General features: G+C 41.6%; 2 protein-coding genes across 3 annotated transcripts; one reads left to right on the top strand and one right to left on the bottom strand.

Annotated features, from left to right (window-relative positions):
- Nucleotides 1-7,541: 7,541 nt before the first annotated feature.
- On the top strand, nucleotides 7,542-11,905 carry mrps22 (mitochondrial ribosomal protein S22). Its single transcript, XM_027022267.3, has 8 exons — nucleotides 7,542-7,701; nucleotides 8,087-8,244; nucleotides 8,400-8,564; nucleotides 10,302-10,445; nucleotides 10,535-10,618; nucleotides 10,705-10,850; nucleotides 10,949-11,057; nucleotides 11,553-11,905. Exons 1-8 carry the CDS (start codon nucleotides 7,575-7,577, stop codon nucleotides 11,727-11,729), a joined length of 1,110 nt encoding a protein of 369 aa, XP_026878068.2. The 5' UTR covers nucleotides 7,542-7,574; the 3' UTR covers nucleotides 11,730-11,905.
- A 951-nt stretch (nucleotides 11,906-12,856) lies between these two features.
- On the bottom strand, nucleotides 12,857-15,980 carry rbp2a (retinol binding protein 2a, cellular). 2 transcript variants are annotated; one of them, XM_027022285.3, is made up of 4 exons: nucleotides 15,585-15,980; nucleotides 13,933-14,111; nucleotides 13,236-13,337; nucleotides 12,857-13,012 (listed from the first exon to the last, which is right to left on the bottom strand). In XM_027022285.3, the coding sequence occupies exons 1-4, from the start codon at nucleotides 15,652-15,654 to the stop codon at nucleotides 12,959-12,961; spliced, it is 405 nt and encodes a 134-aa protein (XP_026878086.1). In that variant the 5' UTR covers nucleotides 15,655-15,980; the 3' UTR covers nucleotides 12,857-12,958. The 2 variants fall into 2 exon arrangements, with proteins under 2 accessions (XP_026878086.1, XP_026878087.1); XM_027022286.3 differs by lacking the exon at nucleotides 15,585-15,980 and adding an exon at nucleotides 14,817-15,577.
- Between the last annotated feature and the right edge of the window lie 68 nt (nucleotides 15,981-16,048).

The following is a 16,048-nucleotide window of genomic DNA, read 5'->3' as shown; positions in this document are numbered from 1 at the left end:
CAATGCATCAATGTATCAGTGTATCAATGTACCAATGTACCAATGTGTCAGTGTAACTATGTATCAATGTAACAATGTATCAGTGTATCAATGTATCAGTGTAACAATGTACCAACGTGTCAATGTGTCAATGTATCGATGTACCAATGTAAAAATATATCAGTGTATCAATGTATCAATGTACCAATGTGTCAGTGTATCAATGTATCAATGTATCAATATACCAATGTGTCAATGTATCAATGTAACAATGTATCAGTGCATCAATGTACCAATGTACCAATGTGTCAGTGTAACTATGTATCAATGTAACAATGTATCAATGTTACAATGTGTCAATGTATCAGTGTAACAATGTATCAATGTGTCAATGCATCAATGTATCACTGTGTCAATGTAACAATGTAACAATGTCTCAATGTAAAAATGTGTCAATGTAACAATGTATCAATGCATCAATATGTAAATGTATCAATATACAATGTCTCAATGTACAATCTTACTTCAAGTGCTAAATGCATGTGAGCTGGTTGTACAAGGTTACTGAATATAGGATGGTACTGGTTAGAGAACTGAACTGGTTAAAGTATGGTACTGGTTAGAGTACTAGAGTACTGAGTCAGACATGACATCAATGTCAGGGTTATGATTTCAGGAAGTGTCCAGATTTGGTTCTCCTGTAATAAAATCACAGTTTGTCTTGCATTGGATGTTGGAATGTAACAAACTATTTTCAGAACATTTTCACAAGCCTTAACTCAGAGAACAAGAACCTGGTTTTAATCACAACCTTTCAGTGAGCTGAGGTGAAGTATTTCTGTTTACTTTTTTGGATCAAAAAAGAGACCCCTTTCCCAAAAGACACACACACACACACACACACACACACACACACACACACACACACACACACACACACACACAGACTGACTCTCTGCCCTCACCATGGTGGTAGTAATGTGAGAACAGTCAGGACATTTCAAAGTGAAGCAGCTCTAAGCCTATAGTGAGAGTGGGAGATGTTGCATCACACTTTACACACACACACACACACACACACACACACACACACACACTCACACACTCACACACTCATTCTCTAGTAGTGGTTTTCTGAAGAGGTGTCTAGTGTTTTTGATTAGATTGTGAATTTAATCTTAAGTACATTTGAATTATAATAAGGTAATATAAGTGTCCTTTCTCCCTTTACTTAAGAGTCAGGTGTAAAGACAGAATAGCCAATCAGCTGAATTTACCACAATTCCACTTTTGACAATGAATATTTTGGGGGCCCTGTTCCTGTTAAAGTAACTGCTTCTCCCTTTATTTAAGTACAGCTTTTAGAAAGCTCCCATCATACAAATCATTTTGTGTGTGAATGCACTGTAAACATTTATAAACAGATGTGGCTTTCTCACATCTAACCTCAACCTCCTGTACATTACTTTATAGACAGTGATTCACCTTTTTTAAGGTTTGTGCCTGCTACTGGAATGTTTTTCTTCTGCATGAGGGGGTGCTGGAGCCAGTCAGAACCTCTCATGGTCACATGACATATAATCTCAATATAATAACCCGAGTATTTCTGTTCCAGCCAGACAACAAACACACACAATTTCAAAACACCTTATTTTAAACTTCTCTCCTGCATTTTCCTCTGTACAGTTTGATTATGTCTGTTTAATTACTCGTATGGAAACTCCATCTATGGCTATAACCTCATGCTATAGTTTTGTGTCCAGACGAGGGACACTTCCTTTTTAAAGATGAGGGACACATCTCCTTTAAAGATGAAGCATACTTTCCTTTTAAAGACGAGGGACACTTTCCCTTTAAAGATGAGGGACACTTCCCCTTTAAGGCCCCAGGCCTCTTGAGTTTTTCTCCAGGTTTCTCTGGACCACTGTCACCCTCCACTGAATGTATGTGAACAGGTGTTGGGAAAGTGCAGTAAATGAGCTACATGAAGTGAGTCAAAGCAGAACTACATTTCAGAGTCTACAGGCATACAGCTGGGCTGAAGTGTTTATAGTTCAGTGTGAGTGTGTCAGAATACAATTATCCAAACAACCAATCGGCTGATCAGCCCAGCAGCCGATAAGCCGAACTATCGAACAACCGATCAGCCAAACAGCTGGGCTGTTATCAGTACTGCTGCAGTAGACAAGCGCTTATCATACACAGGTCACTGTGCACTGCTGTGTGTGTGTGTGAGTGTGTGTGTGTGTCTGTGTGTGTGTGTGTGTGTGTGTGTGTGTGTGTGTGTGAGTGTGTGTGTGTGTGTGTGAGTGTGTGTGTGTGTTTGTGTGAGTGTGTGTGTGAGTGTGTGTGTGTGTGTGTGAGTGTGTGTGTGTGTGTGTGTGTGTGTGTGTGAGTGTGTGTGTGTGTGTGTGTGTGGTCACTATGCCTGTCTGTGTCTCCTTCATCACCACCCTCATCTAGAAACAGGACTGTTGCGTGTGAGGCCATTTCCAGAACCTTCCACACAAGACAGTGACAAACGAGCGTCTTTTCCGCAGACACTGATTGGCCTGTAAGAGTGCATGAAATGAATTTGTGGCTATACTTAGTATACCATTCACTGTCTCTGTGTGTGTGTGTGTGTGTGTGTGTGTGTGTGTGTGTGTGTGTGTGTGTGTGTGTGTGTGTGTGTGTGTGTGTGTGTGTGTGTGTGTGTGTGTGTGTGTGTGTGTGTGTGTGCGTTCTTTCCTGTGTTTGTCACTGATTGTTGGGTCTCCATTAACTTTGACTACTGGGTTGGTGTGGAGTGAAGAATTCAGCCCAAAAACGTCTTCACAATTTGTTGTCTCAAATTTTAAATCTTAAATAAATCTATATTTTATTTCCCAATCATCTATAAATTCTACAGTACCAGCCTTTGCAAAGAAATATGATACTTTCAACAATTCACCAAAAATCTGAAAAATTAAAAATATCAAAAACAATTACAGTTACCTTTATAGGTTTTATTAGCATATATTAGTGTATTATATATTATTACATATGTTACATATATTATTATATTACATATTATTATATTACATATTATATTATTACATATATTAATATATTACATATTGTTCCATATTGTTACTTTTCATTTAATTAATTAATTTATGATAATTATGAACATACCCAATTTAAATCTCCACATGGAAGCCAAAAGAAAGTGTTAAAGGTTCAGTCCAGCACATTAATAATAATAATATAACATGTTATATTAATAGTCCATCATATTAAAATAATAATACAGCATGTTACAATAATAATCTATCATGTTACAATAATAATCCATCATATTAAAATAATAATCCAGCATGTTGCAATAATAATCTAGCATGTTAAATAAATAGGAAATGTTTTTTCAATTTAGTGTGTTGCCAAACATATCTATAATAATTTTTATGCATTTCTCAGTATCCAGAAAAACTGTTGCCTAGAAACACACTGTGGTCGAGTGGCTGTTGTTAAGAAACCTTCAGGACTGATGATGAAACAGTGTGATTAAAGACCAGCCATGTTTCAGAGATCAGTATGGTACATCTCAACATTAAAGAGGCCATTTCAACTCTTTAAGAAAATCCCTGTGACTGTGTCCTTCACCGAGGACACAACCTCCACCCTACAGATTGACCAGATATACGGCGATGTGATCAAATGTTTGGCTGCGTGGGGCCCAGTCCACTGGTGCCATAGTCCATCACCCTCGGATACGGAGTACTGCAGCAGCAGAGATGGACACTGTCAGCAGGGACAAAAAGAGAGGACAGACGCACCTTTCTGCCAAAGGCTGGACAAACTGTAAGATGAGAAATCGAAAGAGTGAGAATGATGATGAGAGAGAGGGAGGGAGATTAGAGAACGACAGAAACAAGGAAGAAGAGAAAGAACGTTCAGAAGAGAGGTGCTCTCTGAATGTGTGTGTGTGTGAGTGAGTGAGTGTGTGTGAGGTGGTCTCTGAATGTGTGTGTGTGTGTGTGTGTGTGAGTGAGTGAGTGTGTGTGAGGTGGTCTCTGAATGTGTGTGTGTGTGTGTGTGTGTGTGAGTGAGTGAGTGAGTGTGTGTGAGGTGGTCTCTGAATGTGTGTGTGTGTGTGTGAGTGTGTGAGTGAGTGAGTGTGTGTGAGGTGGTCTCTGAATGTGTGTGTGTGTGTGTGTGTGTGTGTGTGTGTGAGTGAGTAAGTGTGTGTGAGGTGGTCTCTGAATGTGTGTGTGTGTGTGTGAGTGTGTGAGTGAGTGTGTGTGAGGTGGTCTCTGAATGTGTGTGTGTGTGTGTGTGTGTGTGTGTGTGTGTGTGTGAGTGAGTGAGTGTGAGGTGGTCTCTGAATGTGTGTGTGTGATTGTGTGAGTGAGTGAGTGTGTGTGAGGTGGTCTCTGAATGTGTGTGTGTGTGTGTGTGTGTGAGTGTGTGTGTGTGTGTGTGTGAGGTGCTCTCTGAATGTGGGGCAGACTAATCTGTGGTGTCATGGTGCCCTGGTCCAACTCCCTCCCTCCAGAGAACAGAGATGAAGAAAACTGAAGTATTAGACCTTGAAGCATTTTTTGGTAGCAAAAGGCACCACACAAAGACACGCACACATATATACACACATACAGATGCCCCATGCACATCCACACACACACACACACACACACACACACACACACACACACACACACACACACACACACACACACACACACAGTTCCATGCCATTAGACCGCCCTAAACTGTTGCAAATGCTCTCAAAGCAGACAGACTTCTAAAGCACCCCTGTGCTGATTGAGTGTATATGTGTGTGTGTGTGTGTGTGTGTGTGTGTGTGTGTGTGTGTGTGTGTGTGTGTGTGTAGGTTTGTTGGTGTTTTACATAGAAATAACAAGTAAATGAGCAATGTATTTTGTGTATGTGTGTGTGTGCACATGAATGTGTGTGTGTGTGTGTGTGTGTGTGTGTGAGTCCATATGGAGACATCTGTTGCTTGCTGAAAGGCTGATTCATTCTGCTATCTTACCTCTCCCCCTCAGCACACTGTGTGTGTGTGTGTATGTGTGTGTGTGTGTGATTGTGAGTGTGTATGTGTATGACTGTGCATGTGTGTGTGTGTTCGTTCATCTGTTTGTCACTGATTGTTGCATCTCCATTAACTTTGAATACTGGGTTGGTGTGGAGTGAAGAATTCAGCCCAAAAACTTCTTCACAATTTGTTGTCTCAAATGTTACATTTTAAATAAATAAATTATTCTATATTTTGTTGCTCAATCATTGACAGTACTAAATTATACAGTACCACCCTTTGCAAAGAAATATGTTACTCAACAATTCACCAAATTGAGCGTGTGTGTGTGTGTGTGTGTGTGTGTGTGCATGTATGCATGTGTGTGTGTGCGTGCGGGTATGTGTGTCTGTTTGTGTGTGTGTGTATGTGTGTGTGTTCTGTGATAAGCACCTGCCGAAGTAATTTGTCCTGATTATTTGAGAGGACAATACTATCTCCACATACTTACATACTTTAGAACACTAGCAACAGAAAAGGCACACTGGACAGGGGATCATTCTCCAAGTGTGATATTAAACATTCACTAGTTGGAATATTTTGATGTCAGCTTTTGACAGCACTAGTACTATTAACTATCTTTTAGACAATAAAATTTGAATGTCACATGTTTATAATTCTAATTACAAGAATTAGACTGTAATAATTTCATGATTTTCTGAAGACATTTCAAGCTGCACTGATTGTAGATGATTATTTTATTTCTCTGCACATTTGATAATCCTTTTTTTTTGTGAGCCATGTTTTTTAATCTAAAACATTCATGTAACTGATCACAGAGGGCATATGTTAAACCGTCCCAAAAATATTGTTTGTAATCAACATTTATTTTAATCCAAGATGCAGTTCATATTTTGGCCAGTGGATCACACGTTGACAGGTGCAGCGCTGGGAAGGACTGAAGGGAAGGCGCTTTACTGTGAGGAACTGGCGCCACCTCGCGTTGGACACATAGAACTGCCTAATGACGTCGTTCTGTAATGAATGTTTGGAGCTTGGAGGACTAAATCAGCGTTTCCCCCTTTTTGGATGGCAACCCCGGGAAACCAAAAACCTTAGGCACTGCACACTTAGCAGAAACCTGGATGATAAAGAACGAGGCCTGTGTTAGTAAGGACAGCATAATCTGAGCAGAGACGAAGTTGGAAAGCCCTAGTGCCGCATTAGATAAAACCTGACAGTAAAACAGCAAAGGTCAGCCATGTTCTGTTCAAGTGGACCTAGATTCTATATAAAACCATTATCAGTCTATATTATATATAAGACTACATTATATATAAGACTACATTATATATCAGTCAATATTATATGTAAGACTACATTATATATCAGTCTATATTATATAACAAACTACATTATATATCAGGCTATATTATATATAAGACTACATTATATATCAGGCTATATTATATAAAAACTACATTATATATCAGGCTATATTATATATAAGACTACATTATATATCGGTCTATGTTATATATAAAACTACATTATATATCAGCCTATACTAGAAATAAAACTACATTATATATCAGGCTATATTATATATGACTACATTAAATATCAGGCTAGATTAGATATAAAACTACATTATATATCAGGCTACATTATATATAAGAGTACATTATATAACAGTCTAAATTATATATAAGACTACATTATATATCAGGCTATATTATATATAAGACTACATTATTTATCAGGCTATATTATATATAAGACTACATTATATATCAGTCTATATTATGTATAAAACTACATTATATATCAGGCTATATTATATATAAAACTACATTATATATCATAAGACTACATTATATATCAGTCTATATTATATATAAAACTACATTATATATCAGGCTATATTATATATGACTACATTATATATCAGGCTAGATTAGATATAAAACTACATTATATACCAGGCTACATTATATATAAGACTACATTATATAACAGTCTATATTATATATAAGACTACATTATATATCAGGCTATATTATATATAAGACTACATTATATATCGGTCTATGTTATATATAAAACTACATCATATATCAGGTTATATTATATATAAAACTACATTATATATCAGGCTATATTATATATAAGACTACATTATATATCAGTCTATATTATATATAAAACTACATTATATATCAGTCTATATTATATATAAAACTACATTATATATCAGGCTAGATTAGATATAAAACTACATTATATAACAGTCTATATTATATATAAGACTACATTATATATCAGTCTATATTATATATAAAACTACATTATATATTAGGCTATATTACATAATAAAACTATATTAGAGCTTCTGTGACCCCCTTCTCTTGAATATTTCTAAAGATTATTAGGACTGTTTTTCTTTTTCCTCAGTTTGGACAGAGCACTCTCAACCATTTCAATACGAGTTATACTGTGTATGTGACAAATAAACCAAACTTGAAACTTGAAGGTACTGTAGGTGGCGCTGGCGGTGGTTCGTCGTTCCAGCCGCTGCAGGAGAAGAAGAAATTCCACGATGGCTGCGCTCAGGGTCGCGCGGGGCTTATTTAGGTCCTGCCGTGGAGTTCAAAGCGTGGATTATGATGCGCGAGCGCTGTTCTTGGGTGCGCGCCGGCCGGTTTGTACTTCGTCCTCGGACGACAGTAAGTAAAACATTTTAACTTTGTCAAATGAAACGCAGCTGACGCAGTTGTACGTCCGTATTGTTGACCTTGCGCACGTCTCCGCGCTCGTGCGCTAATGTTAACCCGTGAAGGCGACGTTTCCCGAGTCGCACGTGCACTAAGCCCGTTTGCACCATGTTGCAAAGCTGAGCATCGCGCACATATCCGCGCGCCAGGCACCTCAGACTGTATCCGTTTGCTCCAGCGTGTATCCGTGAATGTGATGGAAGTGTTTCGTTGTGTAGGATTGTGTTTGTTATTGTGGCTTTTGTGAAGGTGTCACGTTTGAGGTGCTCGTGTTCACGGTCCTGCGGCAGCTTTACGTGTTTGCTGTGCTCTGTTTCCATGGTTTCCGGCTGTGAAGGTGCTGATGGCGTCAGAAAAGCCCAGTTCGCAGATGCTGAAGTTCAGGAGATTTTGACCAGAATTACGGGTTTGGACCTGGAGCGAGTGTTTAAACCCATTAAACGGGAGCTAAAACCACCCAAGTATAAACTTATGACTGACGCTCAGCTAGAGGAGGTAAGCGTTCAGCACGACGTTAAAACCCACCACCTCATTACTGGATGTCCTTTTTAATCTGAGTTTCTTTAATTTTAACTTCCTTTCTCGTATGTGTGTGTGTGTGTGTGTGTGTGTGTGTGTGTGTGTGTGTGCGTGCACACACGTACCTGTAGGCAGTGCTCCGGGCGAGGGAACAGGCTGGGAAGCTTCTAAAGATGCCTTTAGTCGTGCCTGAAAGGCAGCCCATAGACGATGTGCTCGCTGAAGACACTATCCTGGAAGGCATGGACACAGCCAAGCATGTCTTCACTGACATCACCTTCAGCACCCCACACAGAGTAATGTCTCTCTCACACACACACACGTACTGACATCACCTTCAGCACCCCACACAGAGTAATGTCTCTCACACACACACACACACACGTACTGACATCTCCTTCAGCACCCCACACAGAGTAATGTCTCTCTCACACACACACACGTACTGACATCACCTTCAGCACCCCACACAGAGTAATGTCTCTCACACACACACACACGTACTGACATCACCTTCAGCACCCCACACAGAGTAATGTCTCTCACACACACACACACACACGTACTGACATCTCCTTCAGCACCCCACACAGAGTAATGTCTCTCTCACACACACACACACACACACACACGTACTGACATCACCTTCAGCACCCCACACAGAGTAATGTCTCTCACACACACACACACGTACTGACATCACCTTCAGCACCCCACACAGAGTAATGTCTCTCACACACACACACACGTACTGACATCACCTTCAGCACCCCACACAGAGTAATGTCTCTCACACACACGTACTGACATCACCTTCAGCACCCCACACAGAGTAATGTCTCTCACACACACACACACGTACTGACATCACCTTCAGCACCCCACACAGAGTAATGTCTCTCACACACACGTACTGACATCACCTTCAGCACCCCACACAGAGTAATGTCTCTCACACACACGTACTGACATCACCTTCAGCACCCCACACAGAGTAATGTCTCTCACACACACACACACGTACTGACATCACCTTCAGCACCCCACACAGAGTAATGTCTCTCACACACACACACACGTACTGACATCACCTTCAGCACCCCACACAGAGTAATGTCTCTCACACACACACACACGTACTGACATCACCTTCAGCACCCCACACAGAGTAATGTCTCTCACACACACACACACGTACTGACATCACCTTCAGCACCCCACACAGAGTAATGTCTCTCACACACACGTACTGACATCACCTTCAGCACCCCACACAGAGTAATGTCTCTCACACACACGTACTGACATCACCTTCAGCACCCCACACAGAGTAATGTCTCTCACACACACGTACTGACATCACCTTCAGCACCCCACACAGAGTAATGTCTCTCACACACACGTACTGACATCACCTTCAGCACCCCACACAGAGTAATGTCGCTCACACACACACACCCCTCTCTGTGGGCTTATTGTAGCATTTTGGGCTTAATTACAGTGCACTGTAACCAAGTATAATGACGGTCATAAACTGTGTTGATCTGAGTTTATTTATTGTGTAACAAGCCTAAATAAAACACTCTGTGTAATCTATAAGGATATAATCAGCTTCCCAGTGTTTTTAAAAGTGTAACAAAACAAACACATTTGAAGATCAACACTTAACTGGAAAAGGTTGCAGTGACACTAAATGTGCACACGTGCTGATGGGTAGTTCAATAGCAGCTCAGAGTGGTAAAGCTAATTCAGTCTTAATTATGTGAGGTGGGGCATCGGTGTGTCGGGTCTGCAGGATGTCGGTGTTCACTCAATGAGTTTCTTTGTTGTGCTGAAGCACCTTGTTGTGTGCAACTCGATTTCTGTGAGAGATTCTGCTGGAAAGCTTCGGGTGCTTCACTCGCATACAGGAACCAGGATCAGTTTCCTTTGGAGCAGGTGTGTGTGGAATGGTGATGTCAAGACACTTTGATGTAGCGCTCCTGACTCCTCTGACATGCGCCACCTGAATCCCCCCCCCCCCCCCCCACCAGGAGCGGTTCATCGTTGTGAGGGAGCCGAGTGGAATGCTGAGAAAAGCAACGTGGGAAGAGAGAGACCGTCTCATACAGGTGTACTTTCCCAAAGAGGGCCGTAAGCTTACGGCGCCCCCTATCTTCAACGAGGAAAACCTCAAGGTATCTTTGAAGCAAACAAAAGCCTTCCTGATTTCAGATTATGGTGAATTCAGCCTCTTTGATCCACCCTGTGTCTTCTGGGTCTGCAGGTGATGTTTAGGCAGGACAGACATGAGGAAGTGCTGAACCACTGCCTCGTCCAGTTTGAACCTGATTCTGCGGACTTTAAAAAGGTGCGTGCAACCCTGGGTCGTATAAACGTACTGATGAGTGTCACGTGCAGGAGCCTGAGGTTTGTGATGCTGTACCATGTTCGCAGGTGCACACGCTGGCCTTCGAGCACCTGGAACAGGAGGCCAAGTATGAGGTTCTCCGCTCCACACGGTTCTTTGGACCTCTGGTCTGGTACCTGGTCACTAGACGCAGAGTCGACGGTCTGCTGACAGACATGCTTCAGAGAGACCGGTGTGTGTGTGTGAGAGTGATTACAGGTGCTGTACAGTCAGAGTGGCTCAGTCATACAGATTTCAGTTGTACATTGTCTTGGTGACGTATGGTTGCAGGTTACAGGATGCATTGAGTTTGGTGCGGCTGTTTAACCTGGTTCATCCTCAGAGTGACTGTGCCTTACAGGCTGTGCAACAACAAGCCACAGGGTTGGACTTGCTCAAGGTAATTAAACACACACACAACTACACATCAGGTGAGCTGGCCCTGCAGTGTGTGTAGAGACAGGCTCCACAGGCTAAATATAACCCTTCACTAAGTTCCATTTGTCCAGTGTGTCATAAATTTATATTGACAGGGTTGTGTGTATTTGTTAAAGACTGAGACGTGATAGGACAGGTCAGGTCAGTCGTTAACCTAGTCTCAATGAATACAACTCGGCGTACATGTTCAGCCTCTGTCTGCTAACCTCAAACCTCTGAGTAGCCAGTCATGGTAGACCCTTAACCCTGAGTAGTTGGTCATAGCAGGAGTCAAAGTTAGGACTGTGTGTGTGTTCATTAGTGTCTGTATGCATGACTGTACACTCAGAAGTAAACCGTGCAAGTCTCATGTGGCTTTAATGAAAATTGCTCATAAACAAAATCTAACTTAACTTCAGTGCCTGTTGCCTAGTGTGTTGAAGCTTGGAGGTTTTTGCATTCGTCTGTCTTTGTTCAGATCTTTGCTGATTGTGAGTCTCAGAAGTCTGGATTCATCAAACTGGCTCTGCAGACGTATGAACACAGCGGCACAGACATTGTCTTAACAGCTCCACAAAGCAAACCTGGAATATCAGCGCAGCATCTGCAAACTACACATGGAGAACTCGGAATACCAGACTATAGATCTTTCTGAATGTTTGTATACATAATGTATAAATATTAAGTTTAAATATGAACGTTGTGGAATAGTGAGAACACGGCCAATGGGGGAATTTGGTGCAGGATGACGGTTACTGTAGCGCTGTGGGGAAATAAACTGGCTGGCTGCTCTCCCTGCCTACTAAAACGCTGGCAGATTTTGCTAAAATACTCCGTTGTACATTGTGTTTTTGGTGAATCCACAGATTTATGTTCATTAATGTCTCAGTAAGTACAGCAGACAGCACTGTTACGTGATGACATTAAACATGTCAGTTCATCATGGAAATCAATCCTGAATGATTAAACTGGGGAAGGGGGAGTTCCAGAGTGTCACCCAAAAATACTGGCTTTAATGTCCAATACTGAACACACTCTAGTACTGAAACACTGGCTTTCAGGTTATTCTGTACTTTAAAAGACTGACTGGGTCAGAAGTTGTTAGAGGCTGACTGATAAAGGAGATATGTGGTAGAACCTCATGTTGTCTCACTCACACACGGCGGTCGGTTATCTACAGCTCACACGTGATTCACAGATTACATTTATCTGCCACTTTTATCCAAAGCGACACATCTTGAGTAATTGATGGTTACTGGCAACCTTGATCTTACTAGTCCAGTACCTTAAGCACTGAGCCACTGATTTTTAAGTGGCATTTACTAGGACATGTTGAGACCTGAAACAGCCAATGTGACCATATGGATTTGATTTAGTTGATTGCTACATTATCCTCGATTTAAGTGGGATTGCTGACATCTGTATGCAGTTTCAGGTTCCTGCCTACAACTGACAGCTCAGCAGGTTCAGTCAACATCCAGCAGAATGGACTTCATTGCTGGAGGGTTTTTTTTGTATTCTGAGGAAAGTACAGGGTGAGCACTTCCAACGTTACTGAGTCCTCACATTATTAGATTATATGGCCCAAACCAAACATTACCATTCGGATCAGATGAGATTCTGCAAACACATCTGACCACTGATATGTTTAAGACAACACATGTACAGTAGATCATAGATTTAATTTTTCTTTTTCATCCAGCAACTCTAGTCACAACACACAACTCTTCTGCATACTGCCTGGTCTCAAACACCCTGGCAGGAGAACATCAGGATGGTTGCCTCAGTTACACCACTTTATTAAAATCGCATATGCATATGTACATTTGTACAGTGACACTGAACTCAGGGGGAGTCTTGGCAGGATGTTGAACACTCAGAGTATTATTGCTTCTTCTTAAAGACCTGATGGCAGACTTTGTCTTGGCATGTGAACTCCTGGAAGTGAGATGAAAGTGATTTGAGAAAGTGTCTCAGGAATAATACCATTCAGCAATATTAATGTAATAGCACATGAAGTAATAACATTACTCATTTGTGTCATTAAGTCATGGCAAAACTTGTTCTTAACTTGTTCTTTTGGCCACTTATTTAAAAATGTAGAACTTTGGAAGTTTATGGCATAAGTAAAGTGGTTGAAGGGTTAGGCTGGTGTTTTTACCAGATGAAGCAGGTCTCCCTCAATCCAGTGTTTCCAGCCACGGTTCTCCTTCTCGCCCTTCTGAACACACACCAGCTTCTCTCCTTCCCACGTCACCAGTGTCTGAAAGTTCAAGGCAGGAAGCAGGTGACACACATCACGACTGTACCGAAGCATCACAGCAGAGTAAGATTTTTAGTAAAACGTGGATGAGGGACTGTATGGCCCTTCTGGAACACAATCTACTCTGTTCACACAAAACTGGATTTGCACTGAAGAGAACATCGAAAGATGTTTGTGATCTAGTGTTTAAACAAATCATTGGTTGCGTGGCTGATTTGTGGTCTGTGTGAAGGAGAAATGACGTTCAGATCAGAATCTGTGTTGTTGTACCGTGAGTCACTGCACTGGCAAGTACTTGCGAGCCAAATTTGTCACTTTTTGCTGTCCAGCTCTGAAACCTGATGGCTTTATCCATTTTTTTTGTCATTTTGTTCTCCTGCACAGCAGTGATTAGATATGCCCCTAATCTGAGGGTCAAAACTCCCTTTCAAACAGTGTAGGGGAAGCAGAACACCGTTCTGGTTCTTGTTGAAAATGAAATAAAGGTGAGTCATTTGGGGCAAAAAGCTAATCAGCAGCTGGCAAATAATGGAGCATGTTCTCCAAGTAAGAGACCAGATACTTGGTTTTGTTTCCCCCACACACAACCCTCTACCTTGACCACTCTGTTGTCCAGGCCCTTGGTGTGCTCTTCAAACTCCTCCCCAACAGTGAAGTTGACTTCATAATTTCTGAACGTGCTGAGAGTTTTGGTCTCAAATTTATCTCCATTTTGCACAAAGACCTTTGTCTGAGTGAGGTGTGCAGCAATCTTGCGTGTAGCAAAGTCTATATCTGAGAGAGAGAAAAAATATGAGTGTGAAAAGGGGTAATTCCTCAAATCCTGCCACTGGAAAACTATAATTATATGGATGGGTCATGGAGGTTAACCAGTACAGGCCAATTATCTAATCTTTGTTATCATGGTAAATGAAACACTATGACCTGATCAAAAAGAGTCCATGAAGTGGCAGCACCTGGAACTTATACTGCCTCAATAAACATGTCTGATACCATCTTACCAACAGCATGTAAAGTAGAGTTACATCTGCATGCAAAAAGTGAATCTGAAAACAGTCAGGCAAACCAGAGCAAATGTCTTTTACATCCCAGTTTTGTAGTCTGCATTTTTGTGAGGGATAGATTGTTTGCTCTGATTCAGCAAAACAGTGAACACAGCTTCAGAGAGACTGAGCACTCTGACCCTTGGAGAGCAAGACATTGAACCCGTAGCTAGAGAGCTACATTATGCTGACCTTGGAATAGTAAAAGGGCAGTGGTGTCTCAGTGGTTAAGGTACTCCTCTAGTAATCAGAAGGTTACCAGTTCAAGTCCCACCACTGCTAGGTTGCCACTACTGGGCCTCTGAGCAAGACCCTTAACCCTCCATTACTGAAACTGTACAGTCATAATTGCAAGTCTCTCTGGATAAAAGTGTCAGCTAAATGCCGTAGATGTAAAAGGCGTATGAAGATGTGAATGTAGGGGCAGAGGACTTACCCAGTGCCTTCATAAACTCTTCAAAGTTCTCGTTGCTCACCATTTGCCATTGTCCATTAAAATCTGCCGGCATGGTGATACTGACGTAGTGGTGTGTGTGAGGGTCAGAACGTGGTCAGATGCTGAAGACACAGCAAAACTGAGCCTATTATAGTGGCGGTCGGTGATGCGTCTCTCTCAGTGTAGAGTGGAGTTGCAAAGTTCAACTGATAACATCATTTATTACCATTAAATCCAGAGGGAAGGGCTGAGACAAACACTCAGCTCCTAACGCTTCTCTAAAGATCAAAAGAGTCATTAGTTCAGATTTCCTGCGGACCGGGGAGCCAGGCAACTCTCCCAGACAAGCACAAACGCCCCCCTGAAACTGCTGTAATCAGCCAGCACACGTGAGCTGGAATAGCTTGATAGGATCACAGCAGATATGAAGGCTGTTCTCACAAAATATCGATGATCAAAGCTCTGGACCCTGGAACTGCAGAGCCATCTTAGTATCTGCCTTTTGATCAAAATGATCATTGTCACGGTAATCGCTGTGCTAAACATTAACACGCTGCCAGTTTGCAGAGGTACCTGTGCTCTCCCGGAGGCAGGACTAACGCAGGACTAACGGGCAAAGCTATTAAGCCTCGGTCATTTGGTAGCTTCTGATTCTCCTTTTTCACAGCACTGAAAATTATTGGTTTGGGGAAAAGAAATTTAGAAGCAATCCCCTCGTTCTGGAAACTCCAGTAACACCTGTGTGCAAATACATATTGCATAACATACCTGCAACATGGTTAATCCCAGTGAATTGTGCAGATTTTCTGGACGGTGGGTCTTTGAAGAGGTACTTCATGCGGTTTGCTGTGCTGGGGGGTTACTGGGGGGTCCAGAGACAGTGGCAATAATGACCATGAGAACGCACGTCAGATCAAGACCTTCCCTGCTGTTCAGTTTAGCAGAGCCCAAGACAGTCAAAGGTCAAAGTTTACAGAGAAGTTAAAGGTTAAAGTTTACAGATGTATGTCTCATTCAGAGTACTGCAGAGGTGTGAATGCCTGGTGGAAATGGCTCCATGGACTAACACGACTACACACTTCATTTTTATTTAGATTTTTTAATAAAGTTTTAGCTTTTTTTCCATTTATTGCATGTGTGTGTTCTAGTTCTTGTAACTTGCAGGCATAATTGAGTGTTTTCCTGAGTTGTAGTTTAGTACAGTTTCTAAACTCTCATCAGCTGAAGGTACA

Source organism: Electrophorus electricus, chromosome 11 (assembly GCF_041902795.1).
Source record: "Electrophorus electricus isolate QZ-2024a chromosome 11, ASM4190279v1, whole genome shotgun sequence".
NCBI lineage: Eukaryota > Metazoa > Chordata > Actinopteri > Gymnotiformes > Gymnotidae > Electrophorus > Electrophorus electricus.
The sequence above is the reverse complement of the archived record's forward strand: the minus strand, read 5'-3'. Positions and strand labels throughout refer to the sequence as shown.

Coding starts and splice junctions, on each gene's coding strand:
- mrps22 (XM_027022267.3), top strand. CDS start 7,575: ATGGCTGCGCTCAGGGTCGCGCGGGGCTTATTTAGGTCCTGCCGTGGA. Junction 10,446..10,534: donor TCAACGAGGAAAACCTCAAG/GTATCTTTGAAG, acceptor CTGGGTCTGCAG/GTGATGTTTAGGCAGGACAG. Junction 10,851..10,948: donor GACATGCTTCAGAGAGACCG/GTGTGTGTGTGT, acceptor GTATGGTTGCAG/GTTACAGGATGCATTGAGTT.
- rbp2a (XM_027022286.3), bottom strand. CDS start 14,889: ATGCCGGCAGATTTTAATGGACAATGGCAAATGGTGAGCAACGAGAAC. Junction 14,112..14,816: donor AGAGTTTATGAAGGCACTGG/GTAAGTCCTCTG, acceptor TCTCTCTCTCAG/ATATAGACTTTGCTACACGC. Junction 13,013..13,235: donor AGGGAGACCTGCTTCATCTG/GTAAAAACACCA, acceptor TCTCACTTCCAG/GAGTTCACATGCCAAGACAA.